The sequence below is a fragment of the Microcaecilia unicolor genome, chromosome 7, assembly GCF_901765095.1.
Source record: "Microcaecilia unicolor chromosome 7, aMicUni1.1, whole genome shotgun sequence".
Classification (NCBI taxonomy): Eukaryota; Metazoa; Chordata; class Amphibia; order Gymnophiona; family Siphonopidae; genus Microcaecilia; species Microcaecilia unicolor.
This window is the reverse complement of record NC_044037.1, coordinates 31,661,020-31,684,288: the sequence shown is the minus strand read 5'-3', so window position 1 is coordinate 31,684,288 and position 23,269 is coordinate 31,661,020. Positions and strand designations below refer to the sequence as shown.

The 23,269-nt window shown below is 41.6% G+C and overlaps 1 protein-coding gene across 1 annotated transcript in view; it reads right to left on the bottom strand.

The window, feature by feature from the left end:
• Positions 1-21,124, bottom strand: part of RNF128 (ring finger protein 128) — a 157,985-nt gene extending 136,861 nt beyond the window's left edge. The window contains exon 1 of the mRNA XM_030209016.1: positions 20,642-21,124. Coding sequence (XP_030064876.1) covers positions 20,642-21,038 — 397 coding nt within the window. The 5' untranslated portion in view covers positions 21,039-21,124. The remainder of the gene's footprint in view (positions 1-20,641) is intronic.
• Between the last annotated feature and the right edge of the window lie 2,145 nt (positions 21,125-23,269).

Here is a 23,269-nt window from a genome sequence, read left to right as displayed (position 1 = left end):
AATCAATTAACAAACCAATCAGTGCTGATAATTGGTACTTAACCAATTAGCAGCACTAATTGGCTTTAATTAGAATTTATGCACACAACTTTCTAGGCATTTATTATTATTTATTTATTAATTAGAATTTATTTACTGCCTTCTTGAAGGAATTCACTCATATTCTATAATGCGGTGTGTATAAATTGTAATGTGCACAGTCGGCAAGGGGGTTTGGCCATGGAATGGGTGGGTTGTGGGCATTTAAAAAAAACTATGCACACTATTATAGACTACACCCGATCTGCACCTAACTTAGGCGTAGTTATTTAGACATGGTTTGAGGTGGCCTAAATGGGTGTGCCTAAATTTTAGTCGCAAGAATAGCCCATGAGCATAGTCTATAAACTATGTCCAACTTTAGGTGTAGTTTACAGATTCACGCCAACTGTGTGGTTTTACGGTGCCAATTTTTAAGGCGCCATATATATTGTGTATTGTTTGAATGTCTGTATTATATATTCTGTCTTCTAGGCTAAGTACATTATTATTATTATTATTATTATTATTATTACATTACATTTGTACCCCGCACTTTCCCACACATAGCAGGTTCAATGCGGCTTACATAGCAAATAGAATTACAGAGTCTTATAAGGAGAATTTTACAACTATACTAAACATATTAATAGAAAGGCCTTACGAATATGTGAATTGAGAATGGAAAGGTGTAACAAAGATAGGATAAGCTGAAGGAAAAAGAGATAAGGAGGGGTATGGTGTAGGGAAGATGGGGAAGAAAGATTAGGGGTTAAGCATGAAGAAGATTGGGAGACATGGTTTAAGATGTACAGATCAGTAGGACCCAAAGCAGTCAAAAACAAGTAGTCAGAAATAACACAGTTTATACCTAATTGTTCAGTCACCCTTAGGATTAGCCTTTTGGTTGAAAAAGCAATGTAAGGTCTGGATAAACGATTTAAAACAAAGTTTAAAGCAAATATCCATAATATATAATACTTGATTGCAATAATGAAACAGTGATGGAATATTCACATAGCAAGTAGCCTGAGCCAACAAATCTATTTTCCACTGAACATTATTAACTTCAGTATTGAATTTCCAGATTTGTGGAGCCAGCTAAAGCACAGCTGATTAAGTGGGATATTCTGCACAGTTATGGGGCTCATCTCAAAAGGACTTTCAGTGAAGGCTCTTCTCTGAACTATCTATACTCTGTGAATATTGTTTTGGAGCGATGAGCTTCACAATTTGACACAATGCTTCAGCTGAGGTCTGACCAATGATCTGTATGGAGATATCCCCTTCCTTTCTTTCTATGTGCACTAACAACCCTCTGGCCAGTACCTTGTGACATTGTTTTATTACCTTGAGATCATCAGATATGGCGGTGTCAGATCTCTTTCCTGGAAAAAGTAGTTCAAAACATTTTTGCAGGAAATCATTAGCTTCTTGAAAGAACTGTAAGTTTCTTTGGGGGAGTGAATAATTAGTGTTTGCCTCGGAATGGACAGACTAATATGACACATTCCTTTGCACTGGAATTTCAGTGCAGTACTTAGGACAGAGAACAGTGAACCTCATAATTAGAGAGCTACATGGGGACAAAAATTCATCACCTGTCCCTCCCCGCAACTACAGTTCTTTTTTCTATCCTCACCCCATCCCTGCAGTTAAGTAGACTTTGTAACTCCATCCCTGTTCCCTCGGCATCCCCTGCTCAAAGCCGATAGGAAGATTTTATGCAATTTTATGAGCCTAACAGGCATTGTAAATACTTTAGGCCTATAGTTTAAGAGGCAAATAACTATATTTAATACTGATAATGAAACACTAATCATAATAATATAGTTAATTTTTTTTCTGATCCATGAAAAAACGGTAAATGATCAACTGTCTCCATGTTTAACTTGAGTACTCCAATCCTCAATTGTACGACCAGCTTCACAGATGAAAAAAATGAGGATAAATGGATGGCTAGGCTGGCTTACTTGGCTGACTTGCTTAATTGGGCTTGGCTGGCTGTGTTGGCTAGCTGGACAGGGCTGGCTTGGCCTGGCTGGCTAGCTTACTTGCTGCCTGGCTGGCTGGCTAACTGGCTGGGCTGGCCTCTTTAGGGCAGGAAAGAGGCCCACTCTTTCCTGCCCGCTGCCACTGCTCTGCCCGGTACTGCCCGGGTGGTCTAATGGTCACTTTGGGGCAGGAAACAAATCGATTCTTCCCTGCCGAAAGCCACTGCTCTGCCCGATATATGGCTGCTTTGTCTTGGTGGCCATTTTGAAGAGGCAGCTGTATAGAGTAGAACAGTGGCAGCAGGCAGGAAAGAGTAGGCTTCTTTCCTGTCCCAAAGAGGCCATTAGACCACCAGGGCAACTTAAGGTATATTGGGGGGGGGGGGGGGGGAGGGTGGTGGCCAGACCTTTAGCCCCATTGCCACATAGATAAAGTAATGGTGGTCCCTGCTTCCACAGCAACTACTGCGTAACATCTTACCATTAATACTGCATAATTTAAAAAAAAATTCCTCATCATGGTACTCTGTACTCGGAATTCTAGATGCTGTTGTTATCTGGCTGCGTAGGTGCTGATTCACTAGAAACACGTTTGTTTCAAATATGCAATGTTGTATAGTAACTAAGTAAATGTACCCAGTTACTGTACTTAAGTAAAAGTAAAGAAAGCGCAAGATAACATTTTTTTTTGTTACATTTGTACCCTGTGCTTTCCCACTCATGGCAGGCTCAATGCGGCTTACATGGGGCAATGGAGGGTTAAGTGACTTGCCCAGAGTCACAAGGAGCTGCCTGTGCCTGAAGTGGGAATCGAACTCAGTTTCTCAGGACCAAAGTCCACCACCCTAACCACTAGGCCACTCCTCCACTGTTGCTACTATTTGAGATTCTACTTGGAATGTTGCTATTCCACTAGCAACATTCCATATAGAAGTCAGCCCTTGCAGATCACCAATGTGGCCGCGCAGGCTTCTGCTTCTGTGAGTCTGACGTCCTGCACATACGTGCAGGACGTCAGACTCACAGAAACAGAAGCCTGCGCAGCCTTCTACATGGAATGTTGCTAGTGGAATAGCAACATTCCGTGTAGAATCTCCAATAGTATCTATTTTATTTTTGTTACATTTGTACCCTGCGCTTTTCCACTCATGGCAGGCACAATGCGGCTTACATGGGGCAATGGAAGATTAAGTGACTTGCCCAGAGTCACAAGGAGCTGCCTGTGCCTGAAGTGGGAATCGAACTCAGTTCCTCAGGACCAAAGTCCACCACCCTAACCACTAGGCCACTCCTCACCTTTGCTACGTTTACTGAAGTAATAACGTTGCCAATTTTTACTACTTGTACTCAGTTACATCTGAAGCTTGCAGTTAAAAGTAAAAACGGAAGGCAGATGTAAGTGATGATTCCTCAGTAAACCAAATGCAACAGCAAAACTGGGAACAGGATTTTGCCATTGCAAACCTTGTTACACAAACAGTGGATCATCTCATCTTAAATTTTGCTGTTCAGTTGCCTGTGTTTTTTAAACTGGTTAGTGGCCTCCAACCTTACAGAACAGGGATGAGTTGGGTCACTTTAAAGTGGCGATGACGCTGAAGCTGGTAGCAATTCTTGGTGAACAGACATATGTCTCTATTCCAACAGACTGTTCATCATCTCATGGGAAATTTTACATTGGGATAACTGTCTACTGGATTGATAAAGAGTTTTTAGGGAGGAAGTCTGCTTGTCTGGCCTTAAGACTGAAGGGTTCCCATACATTTGACGTTCTTGCATCATTCTCGAAGCTATTCAAACACAGTTTTGCCATTAGATGAAAAGTTGTTACAACAACAACAACAACAGAGAATGATTCCAACATTCACGGAGAGGCCCCGGCCTATATGTCAGACCTTATAGACTTACCAGCCAGGAACATAAAAAGGACAGCACGCACATTCTTAAATCTCCACAACCCCAGTTGCAAAGGACTTAAATATAAATCAACATATGCATCCAGCTTTTCCTACACAAGCACACAACTATGGAATGCACTACCAAATGCCATAAAAACAATGCACGATCTAACAATTTTCCAAAAATTATTGAAAACCAACCTGTTCAAAAAGGCATACCACAATGATCCATCCTAAATATTAGACAACGAAACCTTTACCAAACTAGACAAAACCAAACTATTTACACTTGACTGCTTCACATACTCTGTTACAAATGAACGCTAACGCACTACCACTTAATTTCTCTTGCCGAAATGAACTTCTATGTTTGATTGTCTAACTTACTCTATACTTTACTCTATTAGATATGAACTTGAATACAACACCACTCTGTATTTCTCAGCCCGGAAATGGCGATCGCCACAACGGCATAATGTTAGCCACATTGAGCCTGCAAATAGGTGGGAAAATGTGGGATACAAATGCAACAAATAAATAAATAAATAAATAAACTTTGTGAAAGCCTTCTTTGTAATTGGACAGCATGATGATGATAATGAAGATAAAGATGAAGATGCAAGTGATGAATTAAACAGTACTATGTCTAATGCAGATGATATTGACAATGATGATGTGGAAGGGCATAATCGAACGTGAACTCCCATCTCCATGGGCGTCTATGTCCGAGAATGGGTACGTGAAGGGGTGGGACCGTATGGGCGCCCATCTTTTTTTCGATAATACGGTTTGTGCCGGGCAAATGCATCGGATATGTGCGGATTTGAGCTGGGCGGTTTTGTTTTTCAGCAATAATGGAAAACAAAGGCGCCCAGCTCAAAAACGAACAAATCCAAGGCATTAGGTCATGGGAGGGGCCAGGATTCGTAGTGCACCGGTCCCCCTCACATGCCAGGACACCAACCGGGCACCCTAGGGGGCACTTGTAACAAGTAAAAAAAAAGGTAAAATACCTCCTAAGTCCATAGCTCCCTTCCTTTGGGTGCTGAGCCCCTCAAATCCCCCCAAAACCCACTGCCCACAACTCTACACCATTACCATAGCCCTTATGGCTGAAGGGGGGCACCTAGATGTGGTTACAGTGGGTTTTGGGGGCGGTTTGGAGGGCTCCCATTTACCACCACAAGTGTAACAGGTAGGGGGAGGATGGGCCTGGGTCCACCTGGCTGACGTCCACTGCACCCACTAAAAACTGCTCCAGGGATCTGCATACTGCTGTGATGGAGCTGGGTATGGCATTTGAGGCTGGCCTACAGGCTGGAAAAAAAGTTGTTAATTTTTTTTTTTGGTGGGAGGGGGTTAGTGACCACTGGGGGAGTCAGTGGTGGTCATCTGGTCATTTAGGGCACTTTTTTGAGACTTGTTTGTGAAAAAAAAAGGGTCCAAAAAAAGTGACCTAAATTCTCGCTAAAAACGGCCATTTTTTTGATTATCGGCCGAAGGCGCCCATCTCTGCTCGGCCGATAAACACACCCCAGTCCCACCTTCACCACGCCTCCGACACGCCCCCGTCAACTTTGTTCGTTCCCGCGACAGATTGCAGTTGCAGGCGCCTAAAATCGGCTTTCGATTATACTGATTTGGGTACCTTTGCGAGATGGGCGCCCATCTCCCGATTTGGGTCGAAATATGGACGTCCATCATTTTCGAAAATAAAGCTGAAAGTATTCTTTGCTATATGGAAGTCAAGTGTTTCAGAGATTCCCTTGATCATAACCTGCAGACCCAGTCAGAAGACATCAGTAATATTGCAACCCGGCCTGATTTGAAGGAACTTTTTATTAGCCTGAACAATCCACTTTCTGCTTGTACAGCTGTTGAACCTTTTTAGCTGTGCCGGATTAATAACTCGCAAGTACACTCGCATGAGTGACAATCATATTAAAAAATGTAGTTTTACTAAGAGCAAAGTGGATTGAATTGTTGAGCAATAAAGTTGTTGGGTAAAAATGTTAATAATAGTTGAATTCACTGTAGTTGCAGTACTTTTACCTTTTACTCAAAAAGTAGTATAGGGGCGTCTCGGCATTTACCGCCAGCTGATTTCTACCACGAGCTAAAAATGCTACTGCAGCTTAGTAAAAGACCCCTTGTATTAAGCAATACCTTTTTTTTTTTTTTTTTTTAACTTTTACTTAGGTAAATTTTGTAATGTGATCTTCACTGTGCTTTTTACTTTTACTTAAGTATTAAAATATACATTTATTTTTATTTTGACTTAAGTACTTTGGCCTAGTACTTTGAACAACACTGCAAATATGTCTGAAAATTTGCTAGGCCTGCAGGTAGTTTTTTTGTAATGCTCCCAGAATACATGTGTTTGGCCACTTTGTGTCACTGTTGCTATGGCAGAGACAGCAGAAGACAAAAGCACAAAGTGAAACTGTGGATCTCCCGTAGACCTTTACAAATTAATCTCTGTCCAATTATCAAACTGTTAGACAAATTGCTTTCCTATGAGTGTCTTTATAGCTGACATGATATCCAAAATATTAGAAGCTCATATGGGCAACACAGGCCTTCATTTATAGATATAAAATTGTAACCGTAACTAGATGCAGTAACCTCTTTTTAATAATCTGACACAGCTAATCATTGTGAACTATGTATTACAAAGAAGTCTATTAAAAGTGTTTCACCATCTGATGACTTACTAAATGAAATCTTGAGGTGTGAAACCGGTTATAATGCAGCTGCTGTTCACAGGCATACTCGTCCCCTGATTTGCAATCTTAGAATTCTTTTACATTGTAGCAACATCCATAGTTCTGATTTCTTTAGCAAAAGACAGGGGGTTTCTTTTCCATCAGTGTGCTTAAGAATGATCAGTCCCAAATATGGTGATAATATTTCAGTAGAGGGGGTATATTAGAACATCATATACATATAACCCAGCTCATATAAATATCAATAAATTCCATTTTAATCAAAGATATTTAAAGATATCTATTCGCAAATATAGGATCCTTCAGAATTCCCCCAGCATCACCACACAGGCTTATTAATGTGAGCCAGGCACTTTTATGGTGAGCTAGTATTCCTCATTTGATCCATAAATTTAATCAAAAAACTTTTTTCTTTTTTCTTTTCTTTCTATTCTCTCTTATATAGCTTAAAACATAGGCACTTAGCTTATATCCGTGGTATCACTCAAGAACTTTCTTTATATGAAAGACTTTAAAGAAGTATATTATTCATTTGTTCATCTCGGAGATCCTCATACCGACATGAATTCACGTTTCGCACATAAGTGCTGTATCAAGGCATATCTCCTAAAAATATAAAATCCATTATCAACCAGCGTATCCTATTTCTTTATAAATACTTTTTATATAGATAATCTCCAAATACCTCTGATTTTCACGGAGAAAATTCCCCATTCTATCACCATTCTTATTTTCTCAAAGATGGCCGCGGCGTTCATGTTACTTAAATAGGGGAGTTCCCTGTTCCTTACATCAATATTTTATAAACCAATCACAGAGCCCATCCATCGAAACTCCTCCTCCTCTATTTAGACTACTGACATCCATTCTATCTCGCGATTTAAACCATTTGGCTGTACCGAATTTAAAGAAAAAATCCAAGACTGTTCTTTATAATTTAACAAATTTTCCATATTACCACCCTCCCACCCTACTTTAATATGGTCAATTATTCTCCATCGTATATCGGTAATTTTATGATCAAGCTCCATCCAATGTTGTACAAGAGGAGCTTCCTCCTTTTTAGTGAGAATCCTAGATTTATGTTCATTTAATCGTATTTTCACCGGGCGCTTACTTCTCCCCACATATATCTTATTACATGGACACATTATTATATAAACTACCATCATTGTGGAACAATTTGTAACTGAACGAGATCTTAATATTTGTTTGGTTTGAGGATCCATCCATTCTGATCCAAGAATCGTTTGATCACACCATTGGCATTTTCCACAACTATTATGTTGTGCACATCTTACTTCCTCTTGAATCCTACTTTTTTTCTTTGAAAGCAGTTCTCCTATATTTTTAGATCTAGAGAAAGTAACCAAAGGTTCTTCACAGAAAACACCCTCCAGCTGTAAAACGTGCCAGTTCTTTTTAATAGATTGTGCCAAAAATCTTGACAAAGAAGAAAAAGGAAGAACGCATACCAATCTCTCATCCTTATTAGCTTCAACCACTTGTTCTTGTAATAATAAACTTCTTTGTGCATAACGTGCACGGAGATAGGCTCTCCTTATTGTTCTTTCCGGGTAGCCCCGTGATCTAAAGCGTTCTTTTAATATCTCCGCCTGTTTTTTAAAATCCACCAATGAGGAACATAATCTTCTTAATCTCAAAAATTGTCCAATAGGTAAATTATTTTTCAAATAATGCGGATGAAAACTTGTAAAATGAAGATAATTATTACGATCCGTTTGTTTTCGAAAAATAGATGTACAAATTATCGTAATAATTATCTTCATTTTACAAGTTTTCATCCGCATTATTTGAAAAATAATTTACCTATTGGACAATTTTTGAGATTAAGAAGATTATGTTCCTCATTGGTGGATTTTAAAAAACAGGCGGAGATATTAAAAGAACGCTTTAGATCACGGGGCTACCCGGAAAGAACAATAAGGAGAGCCTATCTCCGTGCACGTTATGCACAAAGAAGTTTATTATTACAAGAACAAGTGGTTGAAGCTAATAAGGATGAGAGATTGGTATGCGTTCTTCCTTTTTCTTCTTTGTCAAGATTTTTGGCACAATCTATTAAAAAGAACTGGCACGTTTTACAGCTGGAGGGTGTTTTCTGTGAAGAACCTTTGGTTACTTTCTCTAGATCTAAAAATATAGGAGAACTGCTTTCAAAGAAAAAAAGTAGGATTCAAGAGGAAGTAAGATGTGCACAACATAATAGTTGTGGAAAATGCCAATGGTGTGATCAAACGATTCTTGGATCAGAATGGATGGATCCTCAAACCAAACAAATATTAAGATCTCGTTCAGTTACAAATTGTTCCACAATGATGGTAGTTTATATAATAATGTGTCCATGTAATAAGATATATGTGGGGAGAAGTAAGCGCCCGGTGAAAATACGATTAAATGAACATAAATCTAGGATTCTCACTAAAAAGGAGGAAGCTCCTCTTGTACAACATTGGATGGAGCTTGATCATAAAATTACCGATATACGATGGAGAATAATTGACCATATTAAAGTAGGGTGGGAGGGTGGTAATATGGAAAATTTGTTAAATTATAAAGAACAGTCTTGGATTTTTTCTTTAAATTCGGTACAGCCAAATGGTTTAAATCGCGAGATAGAATGGATGTCAGTAGTCTAAATAGAGGAGGAGGAGTTTCGATGGATGGGCTCTGTGATTGGTTTATAAAATATTGATGTAAGGAACAGGGAACTCCCCTATTTAAGTAACATGAACGCCGCGGCCATCTTTGAGAAAATAAGAATGGTGATAGAATGGGGAATTTTCTCCGTGAAAATCAGAGGTATTTGGAGATTATCTATATAAAAAGTATTTATAAAGAAATAGGATACGCTGGTTGATAATGGATTTTATATTTTTAGGAGATATGCCTTGATACAGCACTTATGTGCGAAACGTGAATTCATGTCGGTATGAGGATCTCCGAGATGAACAAATGAATAATATACTTCTTTAAAGTCTTTCATATAAAGAAAGTTCTTGAGTGATACCACGGATATAAGCTAAGTGCCTATGTTTTAAGCTATATAAGAGAGAATAGAAAGAAAAGAAAAAAGAAAAAAGAAAAAAGTTTTTTGATTAAATTTATGGATCAAATGAGGAATACTAGCTCACCATAAAAGTGCCTGGCTCACGTTAATAAGCCTGTGTGGTGATGCTGGGGGAATTCTGAAGGATCCTATATTTGCGAATAGATATCTTTAAATATCTTTGATTAAAATGGAATTTATTGATATTTATATGAGCTGGGTTATATGTATATGATGTAAGAATGATCAGTAGCATGAAGACAATTACATAGTAGATGACGGCAGAAAAAGACCTGCACGGTCCATCCAGTCTGCCCAAGAAGATAAATTCATATGTGCTACTTTTTTTATTTGAACTGTCCTCTTCAGGGCACAGACTGTATAAGTCTGCCCAGCACTATCCCTGCCGCCCAACCACCAGCCCCGGCACAGACCGTATAAGTCTGCCCAGCACTAGCCCCGCCTCCCAACCACCAACCCCGCCTTCCACCACCAGCCCCGGCACAGACCGTATAAGTCTGCCCAGCACTAGCCCCGCCTCCCAACCACCAACCCCGCCTTCCACCACCAGCTCTGGCACAGACCGTATAAGTCTGCCCAGCACTATCCCCACCGCCCAACCACCAGCTCTGCCACCCATTCTAGGCTAAGCTCCTGAGGATCCCTTCCTTCTGCACAGGATACTGTTATCCCTTCTTATCCCCTCCCCCACATTCTCCATCTGTTCCAGGGGTTAGACACTCTGGTTCCCAGCAGATCCCAGTATACATGCTTCCTGAGTCTGACCAGTGGACATTACCACTGAGCGATGGCCGAGACTCCCTTCACCCAAGGCCTGAGACTGCTGTTGTGGTAGTACCTCTTCTCTGACCATCTGGAGGCAGGAAAGATGTAATCAGGAAATTGAACCCAGTGGGAGCATGCAGCACTGCCACTGGGGGACTAGGTCAGCCAAAATCAAATAAACATCTTCATTTTGGATTTTATTTTGTGACTAGGATTGGGGACCATATTGATATGAATTCTATATTATATATCATTTTAAAAAGTGGTGCTGATTTAGGTCTGCACCCTACGCCTGGAATAAACTTCCTGAGCCCCTACGCCTTGCCCCATCCTTGGCCATCTTTAAATCTAGACTGAAAGCCCACCTCTTTAACATTGCTTTTGACTCGTAACCACTTGTAACCACTTGCCTCCACCTACCCTCCTCTCTTCCTTCCCGTTCACATTAATTGATTTGATTTGCTTACTTTATTTATTTTTTGTCTATTAGATTGTAAGCTCTTTGAGCAGGGACTGTCTTTCTTCTATGTTTGTGCAGCACTGCGTACGCCTTGTAGCGCTATAGAAATGCTAAATAGTAGCAGTAGTAGCATTTATTTTATTTATTTTTTTGTTACATTTGTACCCCACGCTTTCCCACTCATTGCAGGCTCAATGTGGCTTACATGGGGCAATGGAGGGTTAAGTCACTTGCCCAGAGTCACAAGGAGCTGCCTGTGCAGGGAATCGAACTCAGTTCCTCAGGACCAAAGTCCACCACCCTAACCACTAGGCCACTCCTCCAAGTAGAGCTGTTAGGTTCCTTCTCTCCAAGGAGGTTTAATGCCAGGAGATGGCATTAGCCTATCTGGCTCATCATCTGGGCTGAAGCCAGTGGGTGGAGTTTGCTGCCATATTGGTTTGTCCAAACAATAGCAAACGCTATTGAAAACAGAGCCCCCTTCCTCCTGGAAGCCTTTCACCACTCCACATGCTCTCTGCCGTTTTTTTTTTTTTTTTTTAACTTTCCATAGGTAGTTCCTCTGTGTACATCCCTATGCTGCACAACCTGGCATAGTTCTAAACATAACTAAGATAAAACGATGCACAATGCCAAGGGCTTCAGCTTTTTGACATCATGCCATCTCCTGTCATTGAACCTCTTTGCTCCTCCTTCCTTCAACCCAGCTATAATGCAACAGGCTTAAGTAAAACATCATGCTTCTCTTTCAAACTTAGTATCACCTGAGTCCCAGTTCTAGGTGCTGCTGCAGCACAATAGCTGGGATTCCCTTATTCCAATGTGTCAGTATCTGGCGTTCTTCTGCTACAATGAGCAAAAACCAGGTCTGGGCATAAAACCAAGATTTCCTGCCTGGTTGCAAAGAGTTCTGCTACAGGTTCAATCTGTTATTTACACATTTTAATACATTCTTTGTTTTAATAAATGGTTCATTTAAGTAAAATAAGCTTGTTTACTTTTAACTGATGTTTTAAATGGCTGCAAAATAGGCCAATCATCCAGCATGGAGTAAAAACGTTTAAGCTGCATGTGCCCACTGGCCATGCAAGATCCCTAAATTCTGGCAAGTCCAAGGGAAAGCGGGAGGTTATATGTGACTGAGACCTTGCTGTTTGCAGAGAACACTAGTTACAGATCTAACTTAGCCCTCTGTTTACAAAGCCACATGGCAATGCTAGCCCATTCAAAGGGGGTCTTTTACAAAGGTGCGCTAGATTTTTTTTTAGCTTGCACTAAAAATTAGTGCGTGCTGTGTAGACACCCATAATATTCTTATGGACGTCTACACAGTTAGTGCGCATTCATTTTTAGCGTGCGCTAAAAATGCTAGCGCTTTATAAAAGAGGCCCAAAATGAATGGGCTGTGTTGGCAGTGGTGCGTTGGCAGCCGCTAGCATGGCTTTGTAAACAGGGGGTTAATTAGCCCTCTCCTCAAGTCACTTCACTGGCTCCCTATCCGTTTCCGCATTCAATTCAAACTTCTCTTACTGACCTACAAGTGCATTCACTCTGCCGCTCCCCAGTACCTCTCCACTCTTGTCTCTCCCTACGCCCCCCCTCGGGTACTCCGTTCTGTGGATAAATCTCTCCTGTCTGTCCCCTTCTCCTCTACTGCTAATTCCAGACTCTGTTCCTTTTATCTCGCTGCACCTCACGCCTGGAATAGACTTCCCAAGCTGCCTGGAATAGACTTCCCAAGCTTGTACGTCTAGCCCCGTCTTTGGCCATTTTCAAATCTAGGCTGAAAGCCCACCTCTTTAACGCTGCTTTTGACTCCTAACCACTACTCACTTGCCCTGTACCCTTTTATCCTTTACCTCTTAGTTGTTCTGTCTGTTTGTCTGTCCTATTTAGATTGTGAACTCTTTGAGCAGGGACTGCCTTTCGTGTATGATGTACAGCACTGCGTATGCCTTGTAGCGCTATAGAAGTGATAAGTAGTAGTAGTAGTCATTTTTATCCTGGACAAACAAGAAAGTTAGGGGTCCTTTTACTAAGGTGCGCTGAAAAATGGCTTGTGGTAGTGTGAGTTTTGGGCACACACACCATTCCATTTTCCAGTGTGCCTGTAAAAATGGCCTTTTTACAATTTTTGCTAAAATTGCCGTGCACCCATTTTGGGTCTGTGACCTTACTGCCAGCCATTGACCTAGCGGTAAAGTCTCACATGGTAACTGGATGGTAATGACCTAAGCTCACCAAATGTCACTTTGCACGCGTCCGATATGCACATCCAAAAAAATATTATTTTTTTTGTCACACGGCAAAACTGAAATTACCACAAGAGTCACATGGTAGCCATGCAGTAACTCCATTTTGGCACATGTAGATGCTTAAGCGGCTTAGTAAAAGGGCCCCTTAGTCACTATGGTGGAGACTCCCAAGCTGCGAGTTGTTTTGCAGTTCCTACTTTCCAACTCTCCCAGGCAACCCATTCAATGGGCAATTGCAGGAAGGAATTATCATTCAAAATTTGTATTTTGTTTTGATTAAAAAGAAAAATCTTAGAACTAATTAGACAATGAGGGGCATTTTTGAAAGAAACATCCAAGTTGCAATTTGCACGTCTTTGCAAAACGTCAAAATCCAGGGGCGGGGAAAACCGTATTTTCGAAAAAAGATGGTTGTCCATCTTTCATTTCAAAAATACCGTCAGAGATGTCCAAATCCTTAAAATTTGGACGTCCTTGGATTTGGACGTTTCTGACTTTCGGCAATTTTCGAAACCAAAGACATCCATGTCAAAAACGTCCAAATGCAAGCCATTTGGATGTGGGAGGAGCCAGCATTTGTAGTGCACCGGCCCCCCTGACATGGCAGGACACCAACCGGGCACCCTAGGGGCCACTGCAGTGGACTTCATAAAATGCTTCCAGGAACTTAGCTCTCTTACCTTGTGTGCAGAGCCCCCCAAAAACCACTAACCCCAACTGTACACCACTACCATAGCCCTTATGGGTGAAGGGGGGCACCTATATATGGGTACAGTGGGTTTTGGAGAGCTCACTGTTTCCTCCACAAATGTAACAGGTAGGGGGGGTATGGGCCTGGGTCCACCTGTCTGAAGTACTCTGCAGTACCCACTAAAACTGCTCCTGGGACCTGCATGTGCTGTCATGGACCCGAGTATGATATCTGAGGCTGGCACGAAATATTTTTGAAGATGTTTTTTGACGGTGGGAGAGGGTTAGTGACCACTGAGGGAGTAATGAGAGGTCATCCCCGATTCCCTCCAGTGGTCATCTGGTCATTTTGGGCACCTTTTTGTGTCTCATTCATTAAAAAAACACATAAGGGTGAAAACGTGCAAGTGTTTGTCACGGGCGTCCTTGCTTTTTTCGATTATGGGTCAAAGACGTCCAAATGTTAGGCACGTCAGAGTCCTGCCTTCGCTATGCCTCCGACACGCCCCCTTGAAATTTGGACGTCATTGTGACGGACTGCAGTTGGAGACATCCAAAATCAGGTTTCAGTTATACCGATTTGGACGTCTCTGTGAGAAGGTCGTCCATCTTCCAATTTATGTCGAAAGATGGACGTCCTTCTCTTTTGAAAATGAGCCTGAATGTTTCTGTTCATCTAGGGGGTCTTTTACTAAGCCGCGGTAGCATTTTTAGCTCATTTTTAGCTGGCGGTAAACGTCGAGATGTCCATAGGAATATAATGGATGTCTCGACGTTTACTTCCACCTGATTTTTACCACGAGCTAATAATGCTACTGTGGCTTGGTCGAAGACCCCCCCCCCCCCACTAATAATGAGCATCTAGGAAGCAGTAAGAACCAGGAGTATGCAAGAAATGGCTACTCAGCAGATTCTTTAATAGAAGCTGGTCCCAGATGCCTAATGCAGAGATGTTTGCCTTGTCTGAGGAGATAAATATACTGTCCTAAGAGAAAGATTCTGACCCCCCCCCCCCAAAGTGATTACTATTCTATCACAATTTATACTTGGAACGTGTGTAAATCCCAATCTAATCCAAGATAAGCCTACTGAATAAATAACTCAGAAAAAAAGAACATTTTGATTCATTATTTAACAATTCAATAATAAATGAGAAAGTATATGAACCCTTCATTTGGAAATCAATAGCACCTCCTTGAGCAGCAAAGACGTTTAATTAAAGTATCCTAAAATGGTGGATGTGTTTCACATCACCTTTGAGGAATTCTGGCTTTTTTTTTTTTTACTACAGAAATGCTGCAAGTCTTCCATGCATAAACAGCTCACTTCAGCTCCTGCCATAAAATTTCAGCAAGTCTTTTACAAAGGCGTGGTAGCGTTTTTACTGCGTGCTAATGATTAGAACACGCTAAACGCTAGAGATGCCGATAAGACTATACGAGTGTCTCTAGCATTTAGCACACGTTTATTTTTGGCGTACGCTAAAAACGCTAGTGTGCCTTAGTGAAATGACCCCTCAAATAAGGTTCAGGTTGGAACATTTGATGTGGCCAATCCAAAAACACAAGCTCTTCTTCCTCAGCCATTCTGTAGACTTAGTTGAATGTTTAGGGTCATTGACTTGCTGCATGAGCCACCTTTGGCTTAGTTTGGGTTTACGGATGGCTGGATGGTCTGACGTTTACCCTAGAACTGTCCGATATAGCAGGTAATTTTATAAAGCATGTCTTACACATAGAAAAATGGCTACTATGAACTTGTGTAGAGGTATCTATGTGTAAAAAGCAGGTGGACTGAACAACAGAATCTACTTCTATGCGATCTGCAGGTATTCATTTATATACCGTATTTATCATACTTGATTATACTGTCCTTCTGGCACACACCAACCAAAGTAGTTTACAATTCTGGTTCAGTTACTAATCAGGAGACAATACTCAATGATCAAAAGCCGACATAAGACAAGGTAAAACAAACATATAAATTGTCTAAAACACGCAGCTAATGCCAAAACTCTCACAAATACAAGCCAATGTAAGTTTTTTTTTAAACCCTTCTCAATTGTTCAAGCCAGGGTTCTAACTGAAGACACTATAGAAATGAATTCCACAAAGCTGGTGCTAAATTGAAAATAAAAGGACAGCCTCTTGCTTAGAGTCCAGCCTGGTGCATGAAAATGCCTGGAGGGCATAGTTTGGCAAGGATGCACTATACACACATATTTCTAAAACACATAAGTACATTTGCCTTGGAGCAGGTCTAAATTTATGCGACAGCATTTGTGTGCTACTAGGGATAGTTCCAAGAGACTATTCTATAATTTAAAGATACGTAAGTTCTCTTTTATGAAATTAGCCCCCATAAAACATTATTGCAGATGTCTTGCAGGACAGCTACACAGTCTTTGTGTTATGCTCTGCTACACTCCTCCAGAGGTGCAGCCTGCTTGCGCAGGGTATGGGCATGCGAGGATGCGGCGGCCATCTTGGATGTGGGTATCTCCAGGTTAGGGCGGCCATCTTGGTGATGGGCATCTCAGATGGGGGCAGCCATCTTGGAACAGCTGCACATGGTTGAGCCTAATTCCTGTACTATTTAAAGCCCTGCTCCCAGTCCTTCCATGCTTCGGCTTCTGCTGCATAGAGGTCGTGGTTCTCGTCCCGTGTTCCTGGACGGCTACCTTGTTCCAGTGTTTCCTGTGTACCAGACCTTGGATTGTTTCTTGACTTCACGTTGTGTTGCTGCCTGCCCAGACCTCGGACTGTTTCCTGATTACTCGCTGCACTGCTGACCCCTTTGTTCCTGGACTGTGTTTACTCTCGCCTGTCGGGTCAGTGGCCGTGCAACCCTGCCGGTTCCAGAAGTCCTGGTGGCTGCCCGCACCTGAGGGCTCAACTCTCAGGGAACGGCGGTTGCTTCCAAGGTGAAGCTAGGGGTTGTCTGGCTGCCTGACCGAGTGCAGTGTCACTCCATCTTCGCCGTGCTCAGTCGGGGCACAAGGACTCACATTTCCTGTCATAACACTTTGGCAAAACTGAGGTGGGCAGCAATGTTCTTTTTGGAGAACAGTGTCTTCATCCTAGCTATTCTCTCATGAGCACCATTTCCATGTCAAGCTCCTCTGTCTTTTTTGACAACATGGTACTAAGGACCCAACGTTGGGTTTTTCTCATAGGTAACATAGGCAACTGCTTAGAATGCCAAATTTCAAAGGTATCAGATGCCAGTACAAACAGGAGTCTGAATGTGCTTGCTTTAGAACCATGTTCTATGATCTCTGGGGGATAAACCTTCCTTCTTGCTTGCTCTCAGGTCTTGCCTTGGGCACCAATACCTTAAACCTGGCCCTGACCAGAGGAAGAAACACTCATTTCCTTTGAACTGAAATGGTCTCCAATGAACTCAGTTGCAATGAGCGATTGTGACTGAATTTCAATAATTCACCACAAACCCCAAATACTCTTTACTACTGGATTACTACTTGGTTAGAGAACAGGATAATCTCGATTAGGCAATCATTTAAGTACAGAAAAATCTGGATTCTATAGACAAACAGTATATGGTATCTGGGGAAAAAATAGGGCATCTTACATACTTGTAAAATATTTTGCAATTGTTTACACATTTAGTATGACCTTTGAAAATACATTAATCCAACCTTTATTAGGAAATTCCCTTAGCAACTGCTTTGCACCGCAGTGGCATAGCAATGGGTGGGCCTGGATGGATTCAGGCCCACCCAGTAGCGGAACAGCATACTGTGATCAAGGTTGCCCATTCCTGATGTAATCTCTCACTATTCAGAAGAAGATCTATAAAGATTCAAGGACTGACACATCACTACAAAATGAGTTAGTAAATGTGGCAGTGCTGTGATCATAAACTCAGAAGCCTATATCAGAGAATATAGACAACAGTTAAATAAATGGCATTTTACCAGAAGCACAAAGACGCTACTGCCTCATCCTCTCATCTCAACATAACAAGTACAAACCCACAACCATAAACACCCCAGAACACACCCTCCCTACCTCAGACAGCCTAAAAATACTTGGCGTCATAATCGACAGCAACCTTACCCTTGAGAGCCAAGTAAACTCCGTAATAAAGAAAATGCTCTATTCAATGTGGAAACTTAAACGAATAAAACCTTTCTTCCCGAGGGAAATTTTTCAAAACCTAATATAATCAATGGTCCTAATCCATGCAGATTACTGTAACGGAATCTATGCGGGATGTAAAGAACAACTCGCAAAAAAACTCCAGACTGCCCAAAATACAGCTGCCAGGCTGATATATGGTAAAACACGTTTCAAAAGTGCCAAACCCCTCCGAGAAAAGCTACACTGGCTCCTAATCAAAGAACGGATCATCTTAAAAAATCGGACCTTGGTCCACAAAATTATCTATGGCGTAGTCCCAGGATACATGACAGACCTCATAGATCTACCAACCAGAAACAGAATCGGATCATCACGATCTTACCTAAACTCACATTACCCAAATTGTAAAGGACTTAAATACAAAACAACTTACGCATCCAGCTTCTCCTACATAAGCGCACAACTAAGGAATGGACTCCCAAAAGCAGTGAAAACAATCCACGATTACCTAAACTTCAGGAAATCACTAAAAAACCACTCTCTTCAAAAAGGCTTACCCCACCGATCCAACGTAAATCCCCACACCCAGCAACACAACATAACCAATGCTCGTACTGGACAATACACAATCTTCATTCCCTTCGACCCTCATGGTGCCTGATACACACCTACCTCATTCGACCACAATATAACCTTGTATTTGTTATCAACCGACTGGCGAACGCCTTTACGGTACTATGTAAGCAACATAGAGCCTGCAAATAGGTGGGAAAATGTGGGCTACAAATGTAACAAATAAATAAATAAAATAATTAAATTTTAAAGTACAGAAAATAGTTAGAAAATGTTATCCAGTTTGCACCTAGTCACATCCAGAAAGAGTTCAACAAAGTGATCCTACACTGCACTTTCCTAGGTAACTCAGCCTTCATCTCTAGCATCAATGCACTTAACAGAGAACATTTCTGGAATCGATTAATACATTTTTAAACCACTAGTTAACAACCACTAGCAGCTTTCTCTAAAATAACACAGACTTTCTCAGAAAACTCAATAGACTCCTTGATCAAAGTCTTGTTGATTTCAACCATGTTTCCATAAGGGCACTTTCTGAACCCTCTCAATTGTCTATACATCTTGACTAGACTATAAGCTCCCTGGGTCAGGAGCTATATTTTATGTATATCTGTACATCACAATGAAGATCTAGCAGGGCTACAGAAATAATTAGTAGTTGTGGAACTGGCAAACTATCCTCTAAATTTCACCTTTGTCACGATGGGCACATATTTTTTTTTGTTGTTACATTTGTACCCCGCACTTTCCCACTCATGGTAGGCTCAATGCGGCTTACATGGGGCAATGGAGGGTTAAGTGACTTGCCCAGAGTCACAAGGAGCTGCCTGTGCTTGCAGATCACCAATGTGGCCGCACAGGCTTCTGCGAGTCTGACGTCCTGCACATACATGCAGGACGTCAGACTCACAGAAACAGAAGCCTGCGCAAGCTTCTACATGGAATGTTCTAGTGGAATAGCAACATTCCATGTAGAATCTCCAATAGTAGCAACATTCCATGTAGAATCTCCAATAGTATCTATATTATTTTTGTTACATTTGTACCCTGCGCTTTCCCACTCATGGCAGGCTCAATGCGGCTTACATGGGGCAATGGAGGGTTAAGTGAGTTGCCCAGAGTCACAAGGAGCTGCCTGTGCCTGAAGTGGGAATCGAACTCAGTTCCCCAGGACCAAAGTCCACCACCCTAACCACTAGGCCACTCCTCCACAGAAGACAGAAGACGTTTCCGATTGCTTAAACAGCAAAATCCATTCTACATATTCATAGTCATACACAGATGTTGTGGTCACTAGGAAAAAGTATAAGCACAAACAGCGCGTGCATTTTTTTTCAAATACTATTCTTACAAAGTCAGCCAGCCATCCAAAACATGGGAACTAAAGCCGATATCGAAACCAGCATCATGTCACTTGATATGTCAACAAGAGTTAATCCGAGGTTTCCAGAAGTGAATGAAGAGGAGAAAAAAAACAATTCTCCTGGTCCCTTTTAGAAGACTTCAGCCTTATGCTGATCATCAATGGAGAAGATTATCCTTAACAGCCTTGTCTGTTTGTTTAGACAAGGCAACCAAAGTCTGTAGGTTTTCCTTTTGGAAATCAATGAAACATTGTGTTCTCAGATTCATCTACCACCAGTTAATAAACATATGTCACACTAGGCTCTCGGGGAACCCTTACCGTTCTTTCACATCACTTCGGAAATTGTTTTCAGATCGGTGTTATCTTTTACCGGAGCAAAATGAGATGTGTGTATTTATACACACTATTGTGTATTAGCTACTGGAGCCTCACAGGCCTCTTCAGCAGCTTCACAGAAGACAGAATTTATACTCAAAAAAGGAAACAGATCTACTGAAATACAAATGAATGCTTCACAGATCAAAATGTGGTCCTTTAGACAGCAATAGCAGATTATCAGATAGTACACTGAGAACAAAGGCAAGACAAGCAAAATAATATCAGCGTGTCACTGGAAGACACACAGGTCACACTAAATACCAACGGCGTTTTAAAGCAGATACAAAAATAACAGTCTTTCAGCAGCTGATTGCTACTTACCATAGTGAACCATAGGACTAGTTTGATTGCTGCCCTGTCGACGGGTATTGTAGATCACAACAGCTACAGCACCTTTTCTGGCGGCCAATATAATTTTATCTGAAAACGTACAATTGCCTCTTTCTATCAGGGCAATCCAGGGCTTCCCAGTGACAGTAAACTGTGTGTTATAATCACAGGCTTGGAGGTGAGAAGAATTAGGGATGGCAACCAGCCCCTGGGCATTAGCCATCGGTGAGTTCAATCCATACAGGCCACATTTGCATCCATCAAAAGTGGTGTGGTTGCTAGTCTCATTAAAGTAGGCCAGATTCACATAGGCGTTCCCTTGAACAGTCTTTGAGGCTGTAGCCTTGATTAAAATAACAAAAAGCAGCAGCCTAGGTGAGCTAGTCATTTCTTATTCATTTAAAGTATGAAAATGCACATTTCCCCCCCCCGCAGGTACTTTGACTCATGTAGATCAGTTAACAGTTCACACACTCCCTCAGCAGTTTGACGTTTCAGTATCAAACAGGTAACTGATACTGTTTCCTGCAACATAACCCTTGACTGTGTCAGCTCCATTTCACTAGCTTATCAAATAAACCCTTGACCACCATTGCAGCTGATAGGGAGAGAACAGTTAAAACAAACAATCCTTTGCTATCTCCAGTTAGGTTAAGCAAAATATGTACCTACTGCATCAGAGTTAAGAACAAACACTGCTGGGGATCACTTTTAAATTATATTAAGCTGAGGAATGACAGTCATAGAAGCAGTACATAATTATCAGACCACTGGAAGGCATTTATTCATATATCAGTATTGAAGACATATTCTAAAACCCAGATTTGCTATATAATACAATAAGCTCAGCACCCCAGACCTAGCGGGGTACTACATAGCCTGGCCGAGCCAGCACTCTTTAGTAGGGGACACGGTGGTTGGGAGGTAAGGGGTGACAACCTAAGCCAGTGGGTGAGCGCAGCAGGAGTCTAGGGGTTTGAGGGTAGAGATAGATGATTAGCCAATCAAGAAGAGGCTCTGTTTAGCTGGGTTTAGGTGGGAATTATTTATTTATTTGTGACATTTATATCCCACATTATCCCAAACAAGTTTGAGTTCAATATGGCTTACAATAAACAGTATAGGATACATAACAAAGAATAATGCATAAGAAAGTAATTTGTTGTAAGAATCCAATTTTACAATACAGTATCATAAACATACTGGGATAGCTATAGATGTTTAACATTTAGAAAATCTATTATGAGTTGGAATTTTAAATGAAGCAAAGAAAAGGGTAATGGTAAATAGAGTAATAACCAATTCAGGTAATAATTAATTGTTTGAGATACGGTTGTTCTTTGTGAGGGTTTGTTTGAACAGGAACGATTTGAGGATTTTGCGGAATCTAGTATATTCCTGTATATTTCTTATTTTGGGTGGTAGCTGAGAAGAAATCATGTTGGAAAAGTTGTGAGGGGTGAGGATCAGTTCTGTGTGTGCTATGTTTTGCTGGGGTGCAAGTTCATAGAGTTGCCGCAGAGTTTCAGACAGCGATGCCAATTCTGAGGACACCGAGGAAAACTGGGTGAGTGGTTTTCTTAATCATTCCGGTTTTTTTCAGCGGCAGCACTCAGTTTTAATTTTGCAGGGGCGGTTCTGTTTTGGCCGGGTGTCACGTTGGTATGCAAACATTTTATTTCCTGCTCAGCTTTCCGGTGTTGCTGTTGAAGTGCTGCCTCCTGGTTCAGCGTCCTGGTTTGACCTGTTTTGTATGGCACCTCGAGGGTGGGTTACGCTCTCAGCGATGCTCTCGGGTAAATTCTTCTTCTGAGAGCTTGGGGTTTGCCAGTCTTGCGGTGGAGTGCAGAGGTTTTATTCATCTACGGGAACTGGTCATGGGGTTTGCGACTGGCAGAGGGTTTTGTGTAAGGGGGTGGGGACGTGATTTTCTATGATTGAGACTTTTTTTTCCTATCAGAGTGCTACAATCTATACACATATTTGATTATAGTGGGGCGTTGTTGTTGTTTTTTTTTCAGATGTAGTGGTTATGGCTTCAAAAAGAAAAAAAATAGGGTTGGTTTTTCGGGTACTGCTGTGGGAAGAGGACATCAAAAGCGTGTCACTAGGAAGCCTGCCTGGTTTTTGGAGGAGGCAGACAGTTCGAAGGGTCCTGGTAGGAATTGGGTAAGGGGAGGGGTGGGACTCTTGGGAGGTCTGGGCAGGCAGTTCGTGGATTGCATGAGGATAGACAGCAGGATTAAGAGGTGAGGCTCTGCTAGCACAATGTCAGTGGTGAGTCAGTCTGTGGCAGCGTCCAGTCAGAATACAGCATCTGGCAGTGGGATCATGGATGGTGAGTATGAGGATTGGGGGGGTTGGGCTGTCTGTGGTACAGGGGCAATCTGAAGGATCTAGAGTGGTTGGGGTCATAAAGGAAGAGGTGGAGGTGCTAGAATCTGATCCAGTGGTTGTATCAGAGGGGTCTTCTAGGGTTGCAGGGGTCAGGGGTAGATTGTCTCATTAAGGGCATACTCTATGTGCTATAGCCCTATTAGATTGCCAAGTCTCTCAGAAATTACGTGAAAAATTCTGCAGGGAAAACATGTGGATTTGTTTTCCTTATTAGAGAAGGAA